This window comes from Eubalaena glacialis, chromosome 10, assembly GCF_028564815.1.
Source record: "Eubalaena glacialis isolate mEubGla1 chromosome 10, mEubGla1.1.hap2.+ XY, whole genome shotgun sequence".
Taxonomy (NCBI): Eukaryota; Metazoa; Chordata; class Mammalia; order Artiodactyla; family Balaenidae; genus Eubalaena; species Eubalaena glacialis.
The window spans coordinates 22798399-22820212 of record NC_083725.1 but is presented as its reverse complement, the minus strand read 5'-3'; the positions used below and the strand labels follow the sequence as shown (position 1 = coordinate 22820212).

General features: G+C 47.0%; 1 protein-coding gene across 1 annotated transcript; it reads left to right on the top strand.

The window, feature by feature from the left end:
• The first annotated feature begins 15207 nt into the window (after nt 1-15207).
• Nucleotides 15208-20668, top strand: POU2AF1 (POU class 2 homeobox associating factor 1). The gene is made up of 5 exons (XM_061203680.1): nt 15208-15250; nt 16673-16803; nt 17310-17352; nt 17437-17702; nt 20354-20668. Exons 1-5 carry the CDS (start codon nt 15208-15210, stop codon nt 20666-20668), a joined length of 798 nt encoding a protein of 265 aa, XP_061059663.1.
• The last annotated feature ends 1146 nt before the right edge of the window (nt 20669-21814 follow it).

The following is a 21814-nucleotide window of genomic DNA, read 5'->3' as shown; positions in this document are numbered from 1 at the left end:
AATGGAGACCTTACAGTTCTGAAAATATACCATCATTGATCAAGTCATAACTTACAGTCACTTATCAGCAGTTCATTGTTTCCTTTATTTCTTGTGTAAATTTTCTTCAACTGAGCTTGTTAATGTGTAATGTGAAGGAACGATTTCAAAATTTCTCAGATTGTGAAGTCTCATCATTGTTCGATGTTGGCAAGATGCAATTTTTTTCTTCAATGAAAGAAGTGAATTCTAATTTGCATTTGAGAGTTATGGAATCCTTCCAAGGTAACTAGGGATATTCTAGTATGGGTGGTGGCCACTGCTCCCAGCAGCAGGATAGAGCAAGACCCTCCCCTGCGGGGGCAAAGGCAGCCGGCCCTGTGGGAGTGCATTAATGGTGGTTGGTGGGCATTAATGTCCCTACTGGGAGCTGCTGAGCATCCATATGCCCCGACTCTGACACTTAGAGCTCGATCTGTGGATTTTATGTGAGCCCCTGGAGGGACTTCTGCCTTTATTCCTACCTACTCAGAGAAAGTCACTTTCTTCTTTTTTTAATCCTCAGGTTTCTTATATGTAAAATGGGGTAAAAATGATACCCATTCCACAGAGATACCCTTAGTAAGATGAGATGCCACCGAGATGATGTTGATTGCTCTGGTTCTGCTTCAGTGCCTGAGATATGGGTTGCTTCCCTGCACTCATGAGCTGCCATATTTCCCCCTCTTTGTTACACACTGCATTTTTTCTTCTTTAGCTCCACCTAAGAGATTAACAATTTTTTTTTTAAAGGGGATGCTAGAGGCACGTTTCCTGCTCACTCCCTGGAGGTCAGTCAGGTACAGCAAAACTCCATCCCCAGGGAGACCACGTTGTAAATTCATCAGTGGAAAAACTGGGGTGAACGATTCTACCTGTTCAGATGCACATAATCAAAATTCTTTTTAATTGCTCTTTGGCACCTTAAAGGAAATTAGGAAAGGCCCTGGGCACTGGGCCCATCCCCTTACCCTAAGTGAGGCCCTTGTCTAAGGCACTGAGGGCACGTGGGTGACTAAACCCTGTGGGAAAACCAGTAAAAACAGGGCAGCATTGTCAGCCCACTTAGAATCACCTGATGGAAGGTCAGAATTTGAAATCAGGCACCAAGAGTGCTGAAAAGGCACTTTCTTTTTTCAGAAAACACCCTTGAGGCCTGAGCTGAAATGACTGTACTATGGGGTTCTGGAAAGGGTTAAGAAAACATTCACTTTGTAGATGTTGCCTCCTCCCTACCTGGCCCGTGACCCCTGTTTGTGGACTAAATGTGAACATGGACTTTGGTTCAGATCAGCTCAGAACTGTGGGCACACAGAGGTAGAAATCTTCAAGTCACAACCATGAATTTGAGATTTGCTTGACCAGCCAGTTGGACAAAGAAGTCATGCTCCCTGCAGATCCACCCACTGCCACCACACCTCCCCCCCAACCCCGGCGCCCCCCCCCCCCCGCCAGGTTCTGCACTTGGTCCAGCAGGTGCCACGTGGATGTGAAGAACTGACATCCACCCCAGCAAGAAGCCCTTGTTAAGGCCAACTAGTAACGGTGCCGTAGAAATAGCAGGCACGTTGGGGTGAGACAGGCCTGGGTTTGAAAGTTGGCTCTGCCGCTTAATTATTTAACCTTTTCGCATTCTTACAAATCTGGAAAATGGGGCTTCTAATGCCTGCCTTACAAGGTTTTTGTCAGAACTAAGTAGAGAATAGGGAAAGTGTCATCATGTCTCCTGAGAATTAATGACAGTGGTAAGAGAGCACCTTCCCTCCTGGGGCACCTTTTGTGGGCCCATCTCGAGTGATTAGGGCTATGCCACATCTTTTCTAATTATTTCCCACATTTTGATTAGCATAGTTAAAAAGGCACATCAAAATATTTTTGAACGATAGGACCTTACATACAGTTTTCCAAGGGTCTAAATCAGAGGTCTGCCAAATATGGCCTGAGTGCCAAATCAGTCCCACCGCCTGTTTTCATAAATAAAAATTCATTGGGACACGGCCATGTCTATTCATTTACATATTGTCTAGGGCTGCTTCTGCTACAATGGAAGAGTTGAGTAGGTGCCACAGAGACCATATGGCCTGCAAACAATATTACTATCTGGCCCTTTACAGACAACGTTTGCCGACCTCTGGTTTAAGATGATTTGGGTAGTACTTAGGATGTTTATTTCGCTAAGTTACTGGGTATCATGGGCTTGCACAATGCCAGCACCAATGGGAGACAAAGCTTGCAGTCAACCGATTACATGATTTACACAATGCCGAAATTTGACTTGGTTGACTTCTTCCTTAAAAGCAATGGAACTGTGTATAATAAACTCAACACCACTTGTTAGAAAATGAATGAATTGAACAACTGCTTTTTATTGTTATTTATGTTAGAGAAAGATCTACATGATAACAGAAGGCCTGCTTGACTGATTTTCTTTGAATTAACTGCTTGTCTTGATGCCCCATAGACTTGGTCTTGGTGTTTCTTTGCTGTAGTGCTCAAGGAGGCATCTTAAGAACAGGAAATACTTATTATCAAATTATTATGGCATGAACGTTTACTTTCAGACAGCTTGAACCGAGCAGAGGTTCACCAAATAGATAAATTAAGGTCTCAAAATTCTCATTGACATAGAACTCTATACTTTCTCCAAGCTTCCACTAAATAGCCAACTTTTTGAAGACAGTTGAAAGTTCAGTTAAAGATAAGAAAACCTTGTAATATACATATAATTTTTTGAACTCTATCTCCTGCGTAAATTCAGATGAACTTACAACAAGAAGTAATTTCGGTCTGTGGACTGCTTCTAATATTTCTAGTCTGTGTTATAACCTTTGCTTACTTAATAAGCCTAATGAACACCTTTACTTCTTACCAAGTTTATCTATTGATGCAGTGGTTCTTGTTGATAAGGACAATTAAGATCCAAAAGATATTCACGAATTCATGTGCACAGGGGGAGGTGAAATAAGTGACACACATCTACTAAGCACACAGATTAATCGGTAAAAGAGCTGATGATTTTCAAGGTGGACACTTTACTTCTTCTCCCTATATTAACTAAATGAAAAACCAACCTTGTCCCCCTCTACAGCCCAAAAGTTTATGAGTCAGAGGTTTTGAAAGCTGTCTTCTGATTCAAAGCTGCAAATCTGTTCTGTTGTGAGGAACAAAAAAGGACCAGGGTTGTCCACACTTACTAGCTAAATATCTGGACATTTAATTCACTTAGAAGTGCTGTAAATTTTTGTTTTTAAACTTTCTCATTACAAAGTAAAGATACTAGGTTTTTGTCCTTCTGACTTCTTTCTAAAGTGGCTTGTTTCCCACTAGATGAAGATGTCCACCAATTTCTCACTTTGAGCTAAAGAAACCAGGGTTGGCTAATTGATTATGATTATTAACATATTTTTCAGCTTTATGAAATACTTAGTAACATTGTGGCTTTCTCATTTTCGTAGAGAAACTGCTTGATAAGAGTGGGCCTGCCTGGGATGGAGAGGCTTCCTCTGAAACCCTCTTGTCCTGCTTGTGTGATGCTCAGACAAAGCGCTACTCTTGCAGGCAGGAAACATGGATTCTACTTTCCAACCTCTGGGTAATTAGGTGTGGGGCCTTAGACAAGCCACCTAACCACTGCGGGTCTCAAGTGCTCCAGCTGTAAAATGGGACTTCTGTTTTCCTGGCTGAGGATAAGGAGACTGGGCTTGACTGAAATCCTTTTCCCCCTCGAGTTGCTGAGTCTTCATGAGTGCTTATAAAAAATAAATACGTATTTTCAAATGCATCCCAGGTGATTCTAATGTGCAGTAGAGCTGAGAACTGTTGACCTGGAGGCTGAAATTGGTGGCTTATAGTATACTTTTGGACATTGCACCACTATGAGCAGAACATGTGCAATCCTTTTCATAGGGATGAATATCAGCTATGGGGTGTTGAGTGCTTCCCTGGTGCCATGCAGTATACCAGATGTTCTGTTGGATCAGTTTGGATTGCATTTGGTGGTTATTGAAGAGACCAGAAAATACATGGATTTAAATAAATAAGACAGTGGTATACTTTCTCTCACACAAAAAAGTCCATAGTAGTGTGCAGGGGCGGTACGGAGGCTCTAAGCACCAACAGTGTCTCAGGCTACTTCTGTCTTTCTGGCCTGAGGTCCTTGGCATGTGGCCTTTGTCCTCAAGTTTGCTTCATAGTTGCACTGTAGCTCCAACCATCACATCTGCGTTTCAGACAATGAAGAAGAAGAAAAAGGAAAGGCAAAAAAATCATGCTTCTCTATCATGGCGTCTCCCCACCAACACACAACTTCTGCTGACATCAAATGACCACTCCTATCTGCAAGGGAGAATAGTGTAATTGTTTAGCGGGGCGCATTGCCAACCTTCCAAAATGTCGGGGTTGACAGTAAGGAAGGAGAGGGCAGATGTTGGGTGTGGCAACCGCCAGTCTTTGCCACACTTTGAATGTATTATCTCATTTAATCCTCATAAAAATTCCATGAGGTAGATTCTGTTTTAAGCTCTGTTTCATAGATGAGAAAACTGAAGCTTAAAGATGAGGTTAGTAACTCACCCTGAGTGCTGTCGTGCTAAGCTGTCCTGTCTCTCTACCATGGTGCCCGTCTCACTCACAGGGCTTAGGAGGCGCTCTTGGTAGAAGCATAGGCCTTCCATGTTAGATAAAGGACCAATGACAAAATGAAGTACACCAGCTGGCAGATGTCTGTTCATACTTTGGAAACATTTTTGGTGCACATGTTTCAGCTTGCTTATTGAAAGAAATGAAGTTTTTGCTTTCCTGCTATACCTCCTTCACTGGGCTATTTGCAGATACTTTAGCTGAAATGGAGGGTTCAAAGGGGAGGGAAGGACCTAGAATTGCCCCCAAATAACATAGCCTGTCTGTTTTCTTGGGAGCCCTGTGTGGCAGCCTGTGCTGGGAGCCAAGGCTTTTGCCTTCTCAGCACTTCCTTCATTCTGAACTGTCTAGAGTTTGGAAGACTCAGGCTCTCCCTTCACGTTGTGTGTGTGTGTGTGTGTGTGTGTGTGTGTGTGTAAGTGAGGTGTGGAAAGCAAGGTAGAGGGGATTATTTTGAATTAGAGAGTGACAGCTCTGTTCTTTCTCTCCCTTCAGCGGTTTAAAGCTCAGCCTCTGGGGCAGGCAGATCTGAGTTTGAATCCTAGATTTATGCCTCACTGGTTGTATGAAGCCGGCAAATTCCTTTAGCTCGCTTTGCTGCCATTTCCTTGTATGTACAAGGGGAATGCAGTTCTTCATAGGGTTGTGGTAAGTGTTTACTACTGTGCTTGGCATTAAGTCAACACTCAATAGCTATTAGTTACTATTATTATGTTCCTGTTCTCGCTCACTCTACCTCTGAGGACAAAGTTTATGCCGCTAAGCCTAGATTACAGTTTGTATGGCCTCTGAGTTCTGCCTTTCTTGTGAAATAGCAGGATGCATATTTCCAGTCTTATAACTCATGGTGGGGTTAGTGATCAGGGCTTACACGGATGGTTAAGCTGGCCATCCTGTGACCAAACTTGGAACTTGGACCACAATTTCCTACCAGCCTCATAAGGTGGGATGGTGGAAGGCTTGTATTGACTGGCAAACTTGTGTTTGTTTTTTAAATTCACAAGATTGGACTTGAGGTGTTGTAATCTAGCTTGAAGTATGCAAAAAATAGAACAAATGATACTGAAAACTGAAACAGCAATGTGCTGCCTCCTTTTCTTAGTAATGGTTTCATTAGTATCACTTTCTGGGAAGAGCAGGTAGCCAAAGAATTACAAACCAGAGTCATACTCAGACCAGGTGTTGGGACCAAAAAGGATTTGACCACACTTAAGAAAGATGAATTACTTATTAATTCTCTAGAAAGAATCATGAATTTAATTGGAAGAGGAGTACAAAGATTGCTATAACCTTCCAGGACTGAGAAATGCTGGGAAGACAGAAAAGAAAGGAAAAAGGGAGGCAAGAGAGCTGAAGATAGAAACAAGTTTTAATGCTGGATGAAAGCAACACCAACTCAGGAAAGAAAGGTATAGAAGGAAAATCAACCATCCGTTTATCGTCCCATGCAACCATGCATCCATCCAATAATGGAATTATTTCCAGCTAGGGAAATCAACCAATGAAGTAAATCCCTTCATCAGGAGGGAGAGGAAAATGGAATCAGGGAAGGTGTCATGGAGCATATATATGGCTTCGGATGTGGATCCTCAAGAATAAATGGTAATCAGCCTTCTTGCTTAGATTCTGGGGAAGGAAGAGGCATCCTAGGATGTAAAATATTATCATTGGGAAGAAAATCCAACTCTATCTATCTAGGCTGGTGTCTAAAACATTTTTGTCACAAACCCCTTTATTCAAACCAAATCTACTGAAGACCTCTGATACAAAAGTAAAAATGGAGCACTTCTGGGAGGCTCTTGGAGCTCTGATTGCTCATTCACCCCCAGACTCCCCTTGTTCCTTCCCTTTCTTGGCAAAAAATTCCCTTTATAGGCACCTTTACTCTATTCCAGAGTTTTTGATTACAGCCTGACAATCCTGACCTGGACCAGTCCTCTACTCCTTAGCAAGAACTCTAATACCTGGTCACAGATCCTTGGTTTAAATACTTCCAGGGTAAGGATCTCACTCCTAGAGAAAAATGAGTCACTGTGAAGCATGTTGTATTGGTTTCCATGAAGCTTTGAGACTCTGAAAGTCGTGTTTTCAGTCTACATAGGTATCTTGTGAATAAGGAAGGGGGTACATTCCTCAAAGATTGACCTAGTGACGTCTTTCCCAGGCTTGCTGTTCTAAGTTCTTCAGTGTCCTTCACAAGGGATTTCCCCCACATCATAAGGTCATTGGTTAGTAAACCAGAGACTTAACAAAAAAGCTCCTTTTGACTGGCAATTACATCTCACATCATGAATCAATTATTAGGGCTGACCTTCACTCACGTAGGCTGTACCCAGGCCACCATGAGCCTTGAGTCTTGAGCGGTTGGGTCTGACCCCAAATACATAGCTGATGCTGGGTCTGAAGAGTCCTTCCTCCAAGGAAGTGGTCCCTACCTGAGGGTCTCAGGAAAATTTTATTTATTTTATAAGAGTCTTTGGTCTTGGAAATCCTAAACTAGATATTGCTTAAATCAAGGAACAAACAACTGAATGTCCTCAGTTCCTAACCACAGGTTTTTCCTGTTCTCGATCATACTGGCAATTATAGATTTAGGCTTTGTGTCTTAGTCTAAAGAGGGAAGATGTATCTGTCTCCTCCATCTCCTCATTCTGGTGCTGCCTTTCTATAGAATTTGGGTGGGAACCCGGGGTTGGTTCACTCCCTGATGTGGTCTCGTGCTCTCAGTGTGGATCCCTTCTTCCCCCATTTTGATCCCTGTTGCTCTAGATAAAGCTGAGGCAATACCCAATATGTCAGCCAGAAGTCTGTCTTGCTCTATAGCTGATAAAACTTCCCTCTCTGACCACTGAAGAGCCCTCCCTCATACACTGCCATGTTTGCATCCCGTATGTGATATGTGCTCCTAGGTTTCTAGTCCTTTGAAGATGTATCCATGACTATGGCCTCAGTCATGGCTGTGTCCCTGTCCTTTTGGAGATACATACAGGTTCCTTGAGGGGCTACATCTTACTCTGTCTGCCACTCAAAAATCTCCAAGGTACTCCTTCCTGGAGTTGTCCATTAAAAAGTCAAATCTGCCACAAACCTAATCCTCTGGTGGCTTTGGAAGAAAACAGTCCTTCTGCTTAGCTCATGGTATCTTTACGATAGGTCAGTGCCAGGAGTTTGATGTCTCCTCTCCAGGCTTGCTCTGTTTGCATGTGAGGTCTTTGACCAGTCTCTCTGCGGCATCATTGGCCTCCCTAAACAGGGCCATCCTGCTGCTGGGGACATAGGCCCAAGTACCTGAGGGATGATTTCCAGGAATACAAGGAAGGCAGACAGGCTTTGCTGGAGGAAGAAGGCCCTGGGTATATTGAGGATAGAGACATTCAGTATCAGGATGCAGCAGGATGAGGGCAAGTTAGGGTCACTGTACCAAGGCTACTTCTCTGATGAGTGATAGACCACAGATTTTTGGCTGAGAACAAAGGAGAAACAGCCATCTCTTGAAAACCTATTACATGCTAGGTGTTTTTGGTTAATTTCATACAATCCTCATGATAACCCCATGAGACGGAGATCATTATTCTCATTTAACAATTGGAGAAACTGAGGCACACACAAGTTAAATTAGTTGCCAAGGGTCACATAGTGATAAGCTATGTAGTAGGCTTTCCAAACTAGATCTGCTTCGGTTCCAAACAACGCCACACCACTTTTCAATGCCAAGGATTTTAGGGTTGCATTAGATGCTTCTTCCCTTCCTAATTAAAATAAATGCACCATTAGAAGGAGGTGGTCTCTGACTTCACTGAGAGTAATTGTAGCCTGACTCAAAAGCCCCTGCAATTATGAATCTCAGAAAGTTAGATTTGAGACTCAGCCTAGAACTTCTGAAGCCAGGTGCTTTCCATCTTGGAATCTGAATTCCTAGGACTGGTCTTCTTCCGCTAGTGGGCTAATCAGCCAAGATAGGATAAGTGAAACATCTTTGGGGTTTATCCAGGGTCCCTAGGCTAAGGAAGGATCCTGAACATCTGGGGCTCCTTTGTTACATCTTGGGCAAGGCTTCCATTCATGATGTGGGCTGAGCCTGACCCCAGAGCCATCTCCCTGCACTGGAGACAGAACAGTCGAGCCTCATGCACTCTTCTCTTTATACAGCCCCTGGAGGCTGGGGCCCCTAGCTTGCTGCTCATTCAAGCCCAACTGAATCAAGTGAGGCTTGGACTTGACATGCTACAGAAAGGCTTTCCCACCCAATTTACACTAGATTGTAGTTTACTTTTTTTTTTTAATGTCAGCCAACAAAGAAATCCCATATACATGTAAATTTAGGTTTTTATTATTAAAAACCTAATTAGGTTATTATTATTCAATCAAATAATAATAAATATTATCATAATAATTCAATTATGAGGGAGATGCAGCTCTGTCACCGTTTGTAATTCCAGGTTTGCTTGTGCAATTATTTGATTAAGTCTATATTCCCTCCTAGACTAGACAGTAAGCTCCATGATGGCAGGGGTATGGTTTCCTCCGCTCTGTTCACAGAATGCACTGCCAGGGGTCTCCTACTGTTGACCCCACCCTGAGACATGGTGTCTGAGACAGGAGCTCTTTCTGCTCTGGTGACCCCAGTTTCTGTAAAAGGCGGGCAGATGCAGCTGGTTTCTCAGGTGGACCTATCCGCTGTCATTTCAGTCGAAAAATACCAAAAATAAAACTTTGCGGGGAATTGTGTGGGTCTCTCAGTTCTCGCCACTCCTCATGTGAGCAGACTGCTGGTAAGCTTCTCATGGACTTCTCTCTCCCTCCTCGGCTGGGAGACGCCCTGTCTTGCGGGAATTGGCAGTCAAGGGAGACTGGATCAGGGTGGTGCGAGCCCAGACTCCCAGCCTGGAGGGAAGAGGGTTAGAACTGAGCAGGGGACCATTCAGTGGCCCACCTCCAGTGTCCCCCAGAGAAATAAATGGGATTTACCGGGGCAGGAGGCAGGATGTGAGGCAGAAGCGGACTGCACTTGGAATCAGAGGTCCTGGGTTTAGCTGACGACCCTGCTGTCTACAAGCACAGTCCTCAGGCAAATCACTTAAAATCTCTGAGCATCACTTTCCTCATCAGTGAAAAGGAGGGTGAGAAGAAGACCTCCCCTGCCTATTTCAGAAGTTGTGGTGAGTCTTCACATGAAATCATTTGTGTCAAATTCTCTGTGAGCCACAGGACATCATGCAAAGGTGAGCGTGGTGATTTCTGAGTTCCTGGGAGTTAAGATCATGACCAGGAATCACACAGACCTTTGGCAGTCATGCATTCAACATACCTGCGTCTCCACAGAAAAGAGGCCTCACACTGACACTCTCTGGGAGTAGGGAGCAGAATCCAAGAGCCTTCCGTGCTCCTTTTGTTCTGTGGGAGGGTTGGAGGGAGGATGGATGTGTGGTGTGAGGGGTGCTGAGGGCTCTGGGGGAGGGACACCTTAGCAGCAGTGCCTGTGAGGGAAAAGTCTGAAGGCTCTGGCACTAGAGGCCTTGTGGCCGAGTCTACCCAAGGTCATGGGGTGGGACATCCAAAACTTTTGGGACAATCCAGGTAATACTGAGCTGCAGAGTGGGACACTCAGGTAGGAGCCTGGTGGGTAAACGGGCTCTCTACTTAAGCCTAACATTATTTGGGAGGAGTGTTATCGCACTAGGTGTTCATTCCACGCTGGCTGTGGCTTCCTTTAAATAGGGATTACTCAGCCTCTAGACCCCTCTGGAGTTCTGTGGTTCTAAGACTGAACAACCCTCTGCAGTCCCCCCAGATGTACCTTAGGCACTTCCCCTGGCTCCTCTTTATCAGGGTGTTCCCTTTAGGTCCTTTTGGCCTGGCCAGGTCTGGGGAAGTCCTAAGTGACTGTGGCCCTCGTTTAGCTTTCCCAGCGACGTGCCTATGGTTGATCAGTGAGCTCTGTGGGGACTGATGGGGATATGCCTCTTAGAATGGGGACACAGGGAGGGGAATGCCGACTGTTCCCTTCCTTTCTGTGACCAGGCCAGAGAACATGGGCTCAGCCGCCATCTTTGAGATCTCCTGATGGAGGCATCCTAGTCTACACATGAAGTTGTCAAGACTTACTCTTGATTGGCTGACCAGTAGCCTTCAAGCAACATCAAATCCTAATTCAGTTGAGGTTCCACTTTCCCATATCTTCTGTATACCTTTAAAGCCACCCTTTTTGTCCGTCTATCTATTTCTCCTCTTCCCTGTTATGCAGATTGCTAGAATATGTGAGTGACACTTTAATATTTCCTGGCTGCAGGGTCCTTCTCAGTTCAAACATTAGTGAATAGAAAACCTAAATTTACATGTATATGGGATTTCTTCGTTGGCCTACATTAAAAAAAAAGTAAACTACAATCTAGTGTAAATTGGGTGGGAAAGCCTTTCTGTAGCATGTCAAGTCCAATCTTTGGCCAAAGCCCAAGTTCTTTCTTCCTGTTTGGGAAAAAATCAGCCATTGTCCATGAATGCAAAGAGCAAATTTTAAAACTTTGACTCAGACCTTCACCAAGAACACTTGCAGTAGTGTTTCAATTAAGGATATGGATAATCCTTCAGCTGAAAGGAGCTAAACGTTCCTGGGAGTCCTCATCTGTCTTAGGTCAAGAACACAAGCAAGCTTGTTTACATTAAAGTGAAAAGTGTCAGCAACTTTTGTGACTTTGTTTTCAGTTAGAAGCTAGGACAAGTTTGTTAGCCCTAGGCTTGAATTCCTATTGTTCAATTATTTGTTTTTGGTTTTGCTCTAAGTAACGAGAATATTATTGCATTTCTCCTTAGTGAGTCTTTTTTATTTTTTAAAATACTACTGAAGGTTCAGCAGCAAAAGTGAATCATATGTACTGTGGTTATTTGGACTGATCAATAATGTGTTATGTGTCCTTCTGGGCTAGGAAAGCTTTGTCTTTCAAAATGGCCTCATGTGGCTGCATCCTCAAGTTTCAACTAGTCAGTTGTAAATGGGAAGCGCTTTCAATGAGCTAGGTTGTCAAGATGGGTGGGATGGGTTCCTCTTCCTGGTTCCCTGATGATGGAAATGTAGGCTTACCATGGATCCCACCTTAGATTCTAAACTTAAGAGCAGCAATCCTGACTGGTGTCCAACTCACTGCCTGGCCCTGGTGGCTCATGGGAAATCTGTAACAGGACAATGGCTGGGAGAAGAGTATTTTTTCAAGAATATATCGGAGGCTGTTCTAGGTACTGCCTGCCTGAAGAGGGCTCTCTTAAAGCTGCCCTGAGGAGATGGCTGGGTGTTGGCTCCACTAGGACCTACCTCCTTAACCTAGCTTTCTCACTGTGGTGTGAACATGGTTTGCATGGGGTCATTAAATAAACAAGTGCTGGCAGTTTTGCATATTTCCTTGGTGATGTTTATTATACCTCATCAAAGGACCGAGGGCCATGTTTATTTAAATCTGTAGAATCCTATGTTCCCGAAGCTTGGTGCAAAGCAAGCGCAGTGCCCACATGCAGCCAGAGTGCTGTCTCAGGTGACCCTCCGGCTTGAATCTGTCATGGTCTGTGCCTTCCAGTGGGACAGCAGCTGCAGGGCTCTTATTTTTGTGATGTGAAGCATGTCTGGGTATGCGGCAGGGGGAACTGAAATAGCCTCTGCTGACTTTTTATACTTTCAGATTTTTTCGTTGCTCATTTTGGAAAAGGGAAGCCCTCACTGGGGCCAAATTCTTAGGTTTTTCTGTAAATGAGTGTTGTTTTTTTTTTTTCCCCAAACAACATTGGTGACTGACTTGCCGTGGTGGAAAGGTAATGTGGCTGAACTTCTCAGACTGAAAAAGGAGATTCCCAAGGAGGGTCAAGAGGCTTGCGTTTAGATGGAAGGATTTTTCTCAGTGCTGGACACTTGGATGCCCACAGGGGACTTAAAGGGCCTTCAAACCACAGGATAAATTGTGAGAAAGCTTCAGGCTTTGAAAGCGTGCTGCATGGAGCTGCAATTCGACCGGTGCTATGAAAATCTCTGGTCAACTCTACTTTGGGAAATTGGACTTTCATCTTTCTCTGCTTGTGTATTACTATTTTGATCTCCTGTTTTATTTTCCTTGGCTCTTCTTTTATTTAGTATTATTATTTGAAGAAATTATTTTAATAATCTTTAATTTTTCTTTTAAATATTTTAGTTTAGTTGTTTTATTCAGGGATCCAGAAGACCCAAGGCAAAGCAATCATGACTGAAGACAAACTTCTTTTCCTCTTCCAAATTTGTATTTGTGGGCTCATATCTCATGCTAGCAGCAGTAGGGAGTCCAGTGTTTACTGTGGAATTAGAAATGTTTATCGCTGCTTCACAAAGGTTGGTGTGAAAGGCACCAACGGCAAGTTTTCACCTTGCAAATACACTTGGCCGTTGGGGTCCTGTGGAAATTGTCTTGAGGCTTCAGATTTTGATATTTCATGGGCACTTTGCAAACACACTATCAGAAGTGCCCTCACTCTTGCCTGCTCACCTGACCACAGTCACAGGGTTCCTTGGCAGCTGGCTGGGGACTCCTGGGTGGGCAGTCAGGAGGTCCTTGGGAGCTGTAGGAGTTTCATGACTGCAATAGGAAGAGGTGGGGACTTTGAAACTGTTCTCCATATGGTGGTTGTTCCAGGGCACACCTGTTGACACTGTGGGTTCCAAGGAAGTCCAGACATCAGAGGGTGATGACCTCTGCTCACAGCACCTCCCCAAGCCCTCTTTGTCCATTGATTCAAGAACAACAGAAAGCAGGAAGCTCTCACTTGCCAAGAAGCTGGAAGTGCCCAGCTGTCCCCTTTGCAGCCAAGTGGTCCATGCGTCCACTTCCCAGAGGGGAATGGGATTGGAAGTCCTCTGGGCCCTTCCCCAGAAGTGTACATGCAGATCAGAGGGGCATGAGCCGTATACCTGTCTTTGAACTGGTCTGAGATGTGTGCATGTGTCATGGAGCCTTTCTTGTCCCCCAGCTGAATTAAGAGTGTGATCACCATGCTCAGACCCCCAAATAACCCTGTCCCTTGAGTTTCTCCCAAAGGCACAAGGCCTCAGGCTGCACTTTATGCCTAAGAATAGCTGGAAACCCAACCGGAGACAAGTGTAGGTTGAGTGATACGGGTGTGAACAAAAGCTGGTGTAGTTGTGGGTGACCCTGAGAATGAGTGAACAGAGTGCGGGAGGCCCTTGTTCTCTGCCATGTCAGGCCATACCTGGGGCCTCTGGTCACCCCTGGGCATCACCCATCATAAGGGGAAGTGGCAAATGAACTTGTGGAGGAGTGAAGCAACCAGAAGGAAGGTTAGAGGGATTCAAAACATGTCGTTAAGAAATAGCTGAAGGAGTGGAATGTTCGTTCAGACTCTACAGGGGACCTGGGGGTCTGTCTTCAGGTGCTGGGAAGGGATACTACTACTAATACTAATGATGATATTAGCTCACATTTTTTTCAATGCTTCCTCAGTGTAAGCTCTATTCTAAGCATTTACATGTGATTCTCAAATTATCTTAACAGATATATACCATTATGATCCTCATTCTGTAGATGAGAAAGTTGTAAATGGATTATGAATTGTGAGTTTCATTAGAAGGTAATGCCAGGAAAAATGGTGCTTGTCACCATGGGGCAGGTCCAGTAGGAGGAAGAGCTTTCTGACATTTGCACTCTCCAGAGGAAGGTAAACATGGGTGGAGGAAGAGGAAGGAAAATAACGTGTGTTGAACAGCGACCGCATGCTGGACATGGCTTTGGGAGCTTCCCGTGTGTTATTTCAGTTAATCCTCACAAGAACCGTGTGAGACAGGAACTATTATCCCTATTTTACAGATGAGGGAACTGAGGCTTAGGGATGTAAAATAAATCAACTGAGGCCTTTCCACCAGAAACTGACAGCCCAGGTACCTTGAGCTCTTAAGTCCATTGTCACTGCTGTTTAAACAAAGATGATGGTGCACAGGTGGTCCCAGGGTGCAGGTACCAGTCTGGCTCTCTCTGCTGTACACTGCTGCTTCAGCCTGAATTTCACAAGTTGTAACTGTTTTATTGCTTGCCTGTCCCACTAGACTGCAAGATGCGTGTGGGCAGTGGCCACATCTATCTTGCTCAGTGCTGTATTCCTAGTGCCCATCGATATTTGAAAGAATGAATGAATACCAGTAGAGATCCCTTGTTATGACAGGGGAAGTTAGAAAGAGGATGTTTAATCTCCACTTGGGATGTTAGAGGGAGATCAAGAATGCATTAGCAGTGGTTCTAATCCCAGCAGAGCTTCAGAATCACCTGAGAGATTTTTATAAATGTAGATTCGTAAGTCCACATCAGACCCCTGGAATCAGACACTCCAGGAGCGGGGCCTGGGTATCTGTACTTTGCATCACTCCCTGGTCGCTTCTGCTACTTGGCCAGGTTAGGAAGCCCCCATAAATGCATCTGAGCCTGGGGTTCTCTGACTCTCACGTGTTCATGGGGCTCTTGGACAACCCTTCTCTCTTCCCCCTGCTTCTCTGCCTGGGCTTCCAGGGCAGGCCATGTGTGTGCCTGGAGCATGGATGGAGGTCTGGTGCTGGTCAGGCTTGGGGTCTTATCAGGTGGGTATTTACTGAGCAAAGTTTAGTTAGGGCAGCACTGCAGATCCGGCTTTAATAGATACCCAGGCTTCCGGGCTTTTGATTCAGAGCCCAGGTCCCTGGGCCCTTATCAGTGGATGATAATGGACTCCCATGTGAGTCGTAAGGCCCAGTGCTACTTGCCTTTCTTGGCTGACCCAGGCCTGCCCTCCAAGGGCCCAGGGCCTCCGGCTGTGGGCCATCTGGGAGGGCAGATTGTCACTGCCCAGCCATGGCTGCTTTGGACTTCTTTTCCTGCCAGGGAGAGCCCTGTGTTCCAGCTCATGGTGCTTTGGTTTCCTGGCATTGATGGCAAAAGGCAGATGAAACTTCTCTCAGAGGCAAGGCTGGATACTCTCTGGCCCCAGGGCATGTGGATCACCATTGGGTATTTGTCCTGGGAGACACAGAGAACCTGGGAAGCATTCAGTGCAGCCCATTCTAAAGTTCCAGGAGAGGTGAAGGGAAGATGAACGGCAGCACATTTTGAATAATCATCCAACCAATTAATCAACAAATAACTTACTGAGCTTATTATGGACATGCTACTTGGGATGATATAGAGAAATAAGGTTTACTATTTCACTTTGAGAAGTTTATAACCTAGCTAGGGGCATAAGAAATTTACCCCCAAAAGGATTACTAATTATTACATAGCAGACTACAAATTTATTGAATGCTTACTCTGTACCTGATTTTATACTTAGCTTGTATTATGCTTCCCATTTACTATGTCAGTGACTCCTTACGACACTCCTTTGATAAGAAACGGCAGGTTAAGAGGCACAGAGAGGTTTAGTAACTCGCCCAGGATCACACAGCTAGAAAGTGGCAGGCGCAGGTTTTGAGGCATCTGACTCAGAGTCCCTGCTCTTATGCCGTCCTCTGCTGCCCCCTGTGATGAATACTAACCTGTCTGGAAGTGTTGAAGAGGTTGTAGGATGAAGCAAATTCTGTGGGCTCTGTAGTCAGCTAGGAGGCTTGCAGTCGTAGTCTTGGGTCAGGAAGAATCCAGAGGTGGAGAAAAGTGAGAGGGAATCCTGACCATGGGAAACTGCAAGTAGAGACGAGGAGGGGAGACATTCAAGGGAGGTGGAGAGGAGTCTAGGTAGACCTTCTGGCTGGAGTCAGGCTTTCCATAGTGGTTAGTGTACAAAGAAGTTGGGAAAATGGGTTGAGATCGCCCTGTGGTGCTCGGGCCTTAATCCTCTGGGTGCAGGGGAGCCGTAGAAGGTTTGGGGCAGGAGGAGTGATAACACCGGGAGGAGCACCCTAGGAAGTCTCGTGCGATCCTGCACGTTCAGGCACAACTCTGGTGAGCAGGCAGACCCTCGAGGAGGGGGGCACGTTGGGGCGGGGCCTGTCTGCGAAGGGAGACGAGTACCAGCGATGCTCTCTTCACAGCCACAGCTCCAGAGCAAGCCCCGGCCCCACCCCGGCCGTACCAGGGCGTGCGGGTGAAGGAGCCAGTGAAGGAGCTGCTGCGGAGGAAACGTGGCCACGCCAGCAGCGGGCCGCCGGTGGCACCGACCGCGGTGAGGGGGCCGCTGTGGCCAGAGTGTGTGTGTGTGTGTGTGTGTGTGTGTGTGTGTGTGTGTAGGGGGCTGGGGGTGGTCAGGTGGCGGTGTATGTCCCGCTCCACGGGATACTCCTCCAGGGCACGGAGGCTGCACGTTGCCCTGGTGTGGCTGCCGGAGAACGGGCCCAGGTAGAAGTGCCTTGAAGTGGGATGAGGAATATGGGCCGGCTGGCTTGGTGCACTGAACAGCAAGTGTCTCACACGTCCTGGTGTGAGTTGAGGGCTCCCCCGGGACGTTGATGAAGCCAGTTCCCTCAGTGCACAGCCTTCTTGCTAAACGGGAACACCGATCCCTCGAAAGTATAGGTGGTGATTGTTGGGACATGGGGCTTGGTTCTAACAAGGGAGCTTCTTGCACCCCACCCGATACTCTCCTGCCCTGGGGCCCTCTGGGCGAGCTCCCTGCAGAGGGCCAGCGGGAGATGGCTGAACCCTGATCCCGGTCTTCCTTCTCCCCTCTAGGTGGTGCTGCCCCATCAGCCCCTGGCGACCTACACCGCAGTAGGTAAGAGCTCCCCACAGCCCTGGCCTCCTCCCGGCCCCTCATCTGGGTGAAACCTGCAGCTCTGTAATGTCCTCCTTCCCACAGGTCCTTCCTGCCTTGACATGGAGGTCTCTGCTTCCACAGTGACGGAGGAGGGGGCCCTGTGTGCCGGCTGGCTCTCCCAGCCCGCCCCGGCCACCCTCCAGCCCCTGGCCCCATGGACACCCTATACGGAGTATGTGTCCCATGAGGCTGTCAGCTGCCCCTACTCAGCTGACATGTATGTGCAGCCCGTGTGCCCCAGCTACACGGTTGTGGGACCCTCCTCGGTGCTGACCTACGCCTCCCAGCCGCTCATCACCAATGTCACGGTACGTCACACAAAGGCCTTTCTATACCCACCCATGCTGAGGGCACCCTTTTAGAACCGGGGCTGACTTCCAGACCCCTGATCTTCCTTGCTGTTGATTCCCAGGATAATCCCATCATCTAAGCCCACCCCATCCTCCAGGAAGGCCTACTTTCATTCCCAATGACTTCAAATATCTTTCCTAGAAAAGGCTTATGGCCTCCTTTGTCATGCTTTGTGCTCCTCGGGGTTGGCACGTCCTCCTGCCTCTCTGTCCTAATTCTCCCCTGCTGCCCCATGTGCAGTGAGTCTCGGTGATGAGTCTAAATTTTTATTGAATGGTGATACTTGTGTGGGGTCTCTTGCCAGAGCCAGCCTCTTCTTCCTACTCAGATTATTTAGGCGGTGATTGTTCACCCAATAATGGGAGTTACTAGAACATTTTTTGGCTGAGCAACAGGTGACACAATTTTTCAGAAAACTGTACTTTTGATGGAGTCAGACCCACCTGCAGGGTAATTTTTTGAGTTCCGCCTCTAGTGTCAGATTGCCTGGGTTCAAATCTCTGCCCCTTCCTGAGCTTTGTGACTTAATGCTCTGAGTCTCAGTGTCCGCATCTGTAAAATGGGTTGATGTCAGGATCAATGACGTGATGCACGTAGAGGGCTTAGAACACTTCCTGGGCTCAGCATAGTTCCTAGCATACAGAAAGCACCCGATAGATGCTAGTTATTATGATCGTCGCCAAGTTGGCCAACAATACTAACCAAGGGCCGTCTTCAAGTGCCGGATAGGAAAGGAAGTGCTTGCTCCCCCAGGAACGGAGGAAGGAAGAGAAACAGTTTTATGTGAATGATGCCTGTTTGACCAAAGGAATGGGAATCCTCCAAGTGTTCAGAGGAGAAAAGACCTGTGGTTACAGCTACATCCAGCTCCAGTCCAAGGAAAACTGTGGGCCTCATGAGTCACTGCAGAACCCACCCTTGATGATGGAACTTGCTTTGGTTCCCCAAACCCCCTCTGTTTACTTCAAGGTCCCATGTCACCCTGATGCTCCTGCCCCTCAAGCACCGTCCAGGCACAGGCTGCAGGAGCCCTCCCACTCCATGCCCACCTGGCTACTCAGCAAACCAGTTGTGGGGCCTGAATGATGGTGGATGGGAAGGAGTTAATTAAACACCTCTCCCAGGCAGCTCATTTCCATATCAGAGGCCTGGGATGGAGGTGGGGAATGGTAGACACAATGGTTTCCCAACCATTTCAGGACCAAGCATTCCTTTCATTATTTATCCTTTCCTCAATCTCACCTCTTGCTTTGAAAGGTTCTGTGTAACAAACAAACTCTATTTATTAAGAAATAATTTATTTGTTTTGCCATTTTGTAAATTAACTCATCAAAGCTGGTTAGAGCTGCCAATCAGCACTCCAGATCAGCAGGAGATAAGACCTGTTATGATGACAGGTTGATGTAATTCTATCCCTGAGCCAAGAAACCTGCAGTCGCAGTTGACCTGCGCAGGTTTATGACTCAAAACTGTAGGATTTCTGTTTGGATTTTTGAAATACTAGAAATAACAAGGCTTTGTTGGGAGGCTGGAAGTCCTCTGAGACCCTTTCCAGCTCCATCATTCTATAGAAAAACATCCTAAAGCCTTGCTACTCAAACTGTGGTCCCTGGCCTAGCTGCACTGGCGTCACCTGGGATCCAATTAGACATGCAGTATCCAGGCCTGACCAGACCTCCTGTACCAGAATCTGCATTGCAACATGGTCCCAGGAGATTAGAATAAGCTCTTCCCTGAATGACTCTAATAGTTTGCTCCCAAGACACAGTGGCAACTGGAGGAGCTATGACAGAGAAGGGAGTGTGGTAGGGGGAGGTTTTGGTCTCTCACACACACATCTTTCCATGCAAAGACCTTCCTCCCCCACCTGCTTCCTCAACAGTGGAAGATAGTAAGAATCCAGGCCCTGGCTTTGCAGGCTTGAGCTGGGATTCGTAGGGTGGCTGCTGTGCAGGTGAAAGATGTTGTTTACAGAGGACCTGGGAGAACGGCCCTGACCTTTGGAGGTCCCTGGGATGGCCACATGGGGCCCAGCTAAGAGGCAGCGGAGTGTGAGGTAGTGGGAGGCTAGTGGAGCTGAGTCCAAGGGGTCCTTAAAATGCCAAAACTGCTGTGTGGAGCCTGGACAGTCTCTGTGTCTGGACACAGCAGTGGCCGCTTTGGGATACAGCTGCTATGCTGTGTGACGGGCTTGTTGTTTAACATGCTGTGTTTTCATTGATTTTAAGATGCACACCTCCCCCCTCCTCACACATATTTTAATATCTCTGAAGTTGGGATGCATTTTATATTCAGTGAAATCTGGAAAAGCATCTCTAATTCGCTCAGCCCTATGATGTCAGTCCTTTGTGTAATCTATTTTACAGACGCTTCGGATGGGGAAGTAGCATGAGCAAGGACATATAGCTAGTGAGTGACAGGGTAAGGGATGCGGAAGTGTGTCTGGCTTCTCCCTTGGGGAAGACTTTGAGCAGGGAGAGACGGAGCCCTCTGGAGTGAGAGGGCAGGAAAGGGCTGAGGTGAGGGAAACAGAGATCCCCATGAGGACCAGGGTGGGCAATGGATATACCCCAGGGCTGCTAACCAACCAGTGTCTCCCCCATCACAGACGAGAAGTGCTGCCACACCCACAGTGGGACCCCAGCTGGAGGGCCCAGAGCACCAGGCACCTCTCACCTATTTCCCGTGGCCTCAGCCCCTGTCCACGCTGCCCACCCCCACCCTGCAGTACCAGCCTCCAGCCCCAGCCCTGCCGGGGCCCCAGTTTGTCCAGCTCCCTATCTCTATCCCGGAGCCAGTCCTTCAGGACGTGGAAGACCCCAGGAGAGCCATCAGTTCCCTGACCATCGACAAGCTGCTTTTGGAGGAAGAGGATAGCGATACCTACGCACTCAACCACACGCTTTCCGTGGAAGGCTTTTAGGGCTGGCTCCCACCCGAGCATCCTGTCCCTTGAAACTGGGATTTGAAAATGAACCTGGGATTGAGCCTCAGATTCATATCTGTTTGGAGTTTCATAACTACAAACTACAGTTTCTACCCCAAACTAGAATTGTAAACCAGACTTCCTTCCTCCCTCCCTCCCTCCCTTCCTCCCTTCCTCTCTTTCTTACTCTCCCTTTCTTATTTCTTTTTCCATTTCTGTTTCCTTTTGGGAGGGAATTATAGGGTTTTAAAGATAATATTTGATGCCAAGTGTTGCCTAATCTGTGGCCCAGGGCTTTCATTTCTGCCACGTTTCCTTCCTGGAGAAGGCCCCTCTCTCCAATGCCCACTGCTTCATGGGAGCAGCTGCCCTGCTGAGCCGCCTTCAGGCAGTGATGCCCTGTGCTCTGTCATTTTGAGATGGATGGGGTGCCCTGTGAGAAGACCAGCCCTGCCAGCATCTCCAAGGGCAGAACCAATGCCAGAGGCCTTGAGCTGTCAGTTCCCACAGTTGCTCCTTTGTTTGCTGTTCTCAGCTTTGGCCAGATTTACAGTCTTGACGGCAGGGTCTCAAGGCCTGGGGCTCAGCGAGGTGGTGGGTGGAGGGTGGGGGGAAAGGGAACATCAGAGTGTGTAGGGGCTGGGTCAGAGGGCCAAAGGAGGGATGGGGGCATGGAGTGTGTACGTGGGGGGGGAGGGGCGAGCAGGACGGCTGAGGAATGGTTTGCTTTAGATTACTTGGTTATTAAGAAGGGGAATACATTTAAGAAAAATATGGCTTTAATAGGTGGTTTTGCTGCTCTCCTTGAGGATGCTTGCAAGGAGAGCCGAGCTTTTGTAAACAGGATGATGGGATGTGTCTGACTGCGTCTTTCCACGTCCAGACCCTCTTTGGGGCTATGTGCAGGCCAAGCGCCACTGAGGCCCAGGGGTGACTGAGACCTGGTTGAGTGTGGCCACATGTGCTTCTTTAGTGTCTTAAGCCTCCATGGGTCACGCTTATGTGGAGCCAAGACCCCCTCCCCAAGCACCATCCTTCCTGGGGGTTCTAGAGCCTCAGCCAGAAGGACCATTAGGTTTCATTTCAATTTTTATTTTTATTTTTTTGCTGGAGAAACATCAGATTTGCAGGGGCCTGAGCACA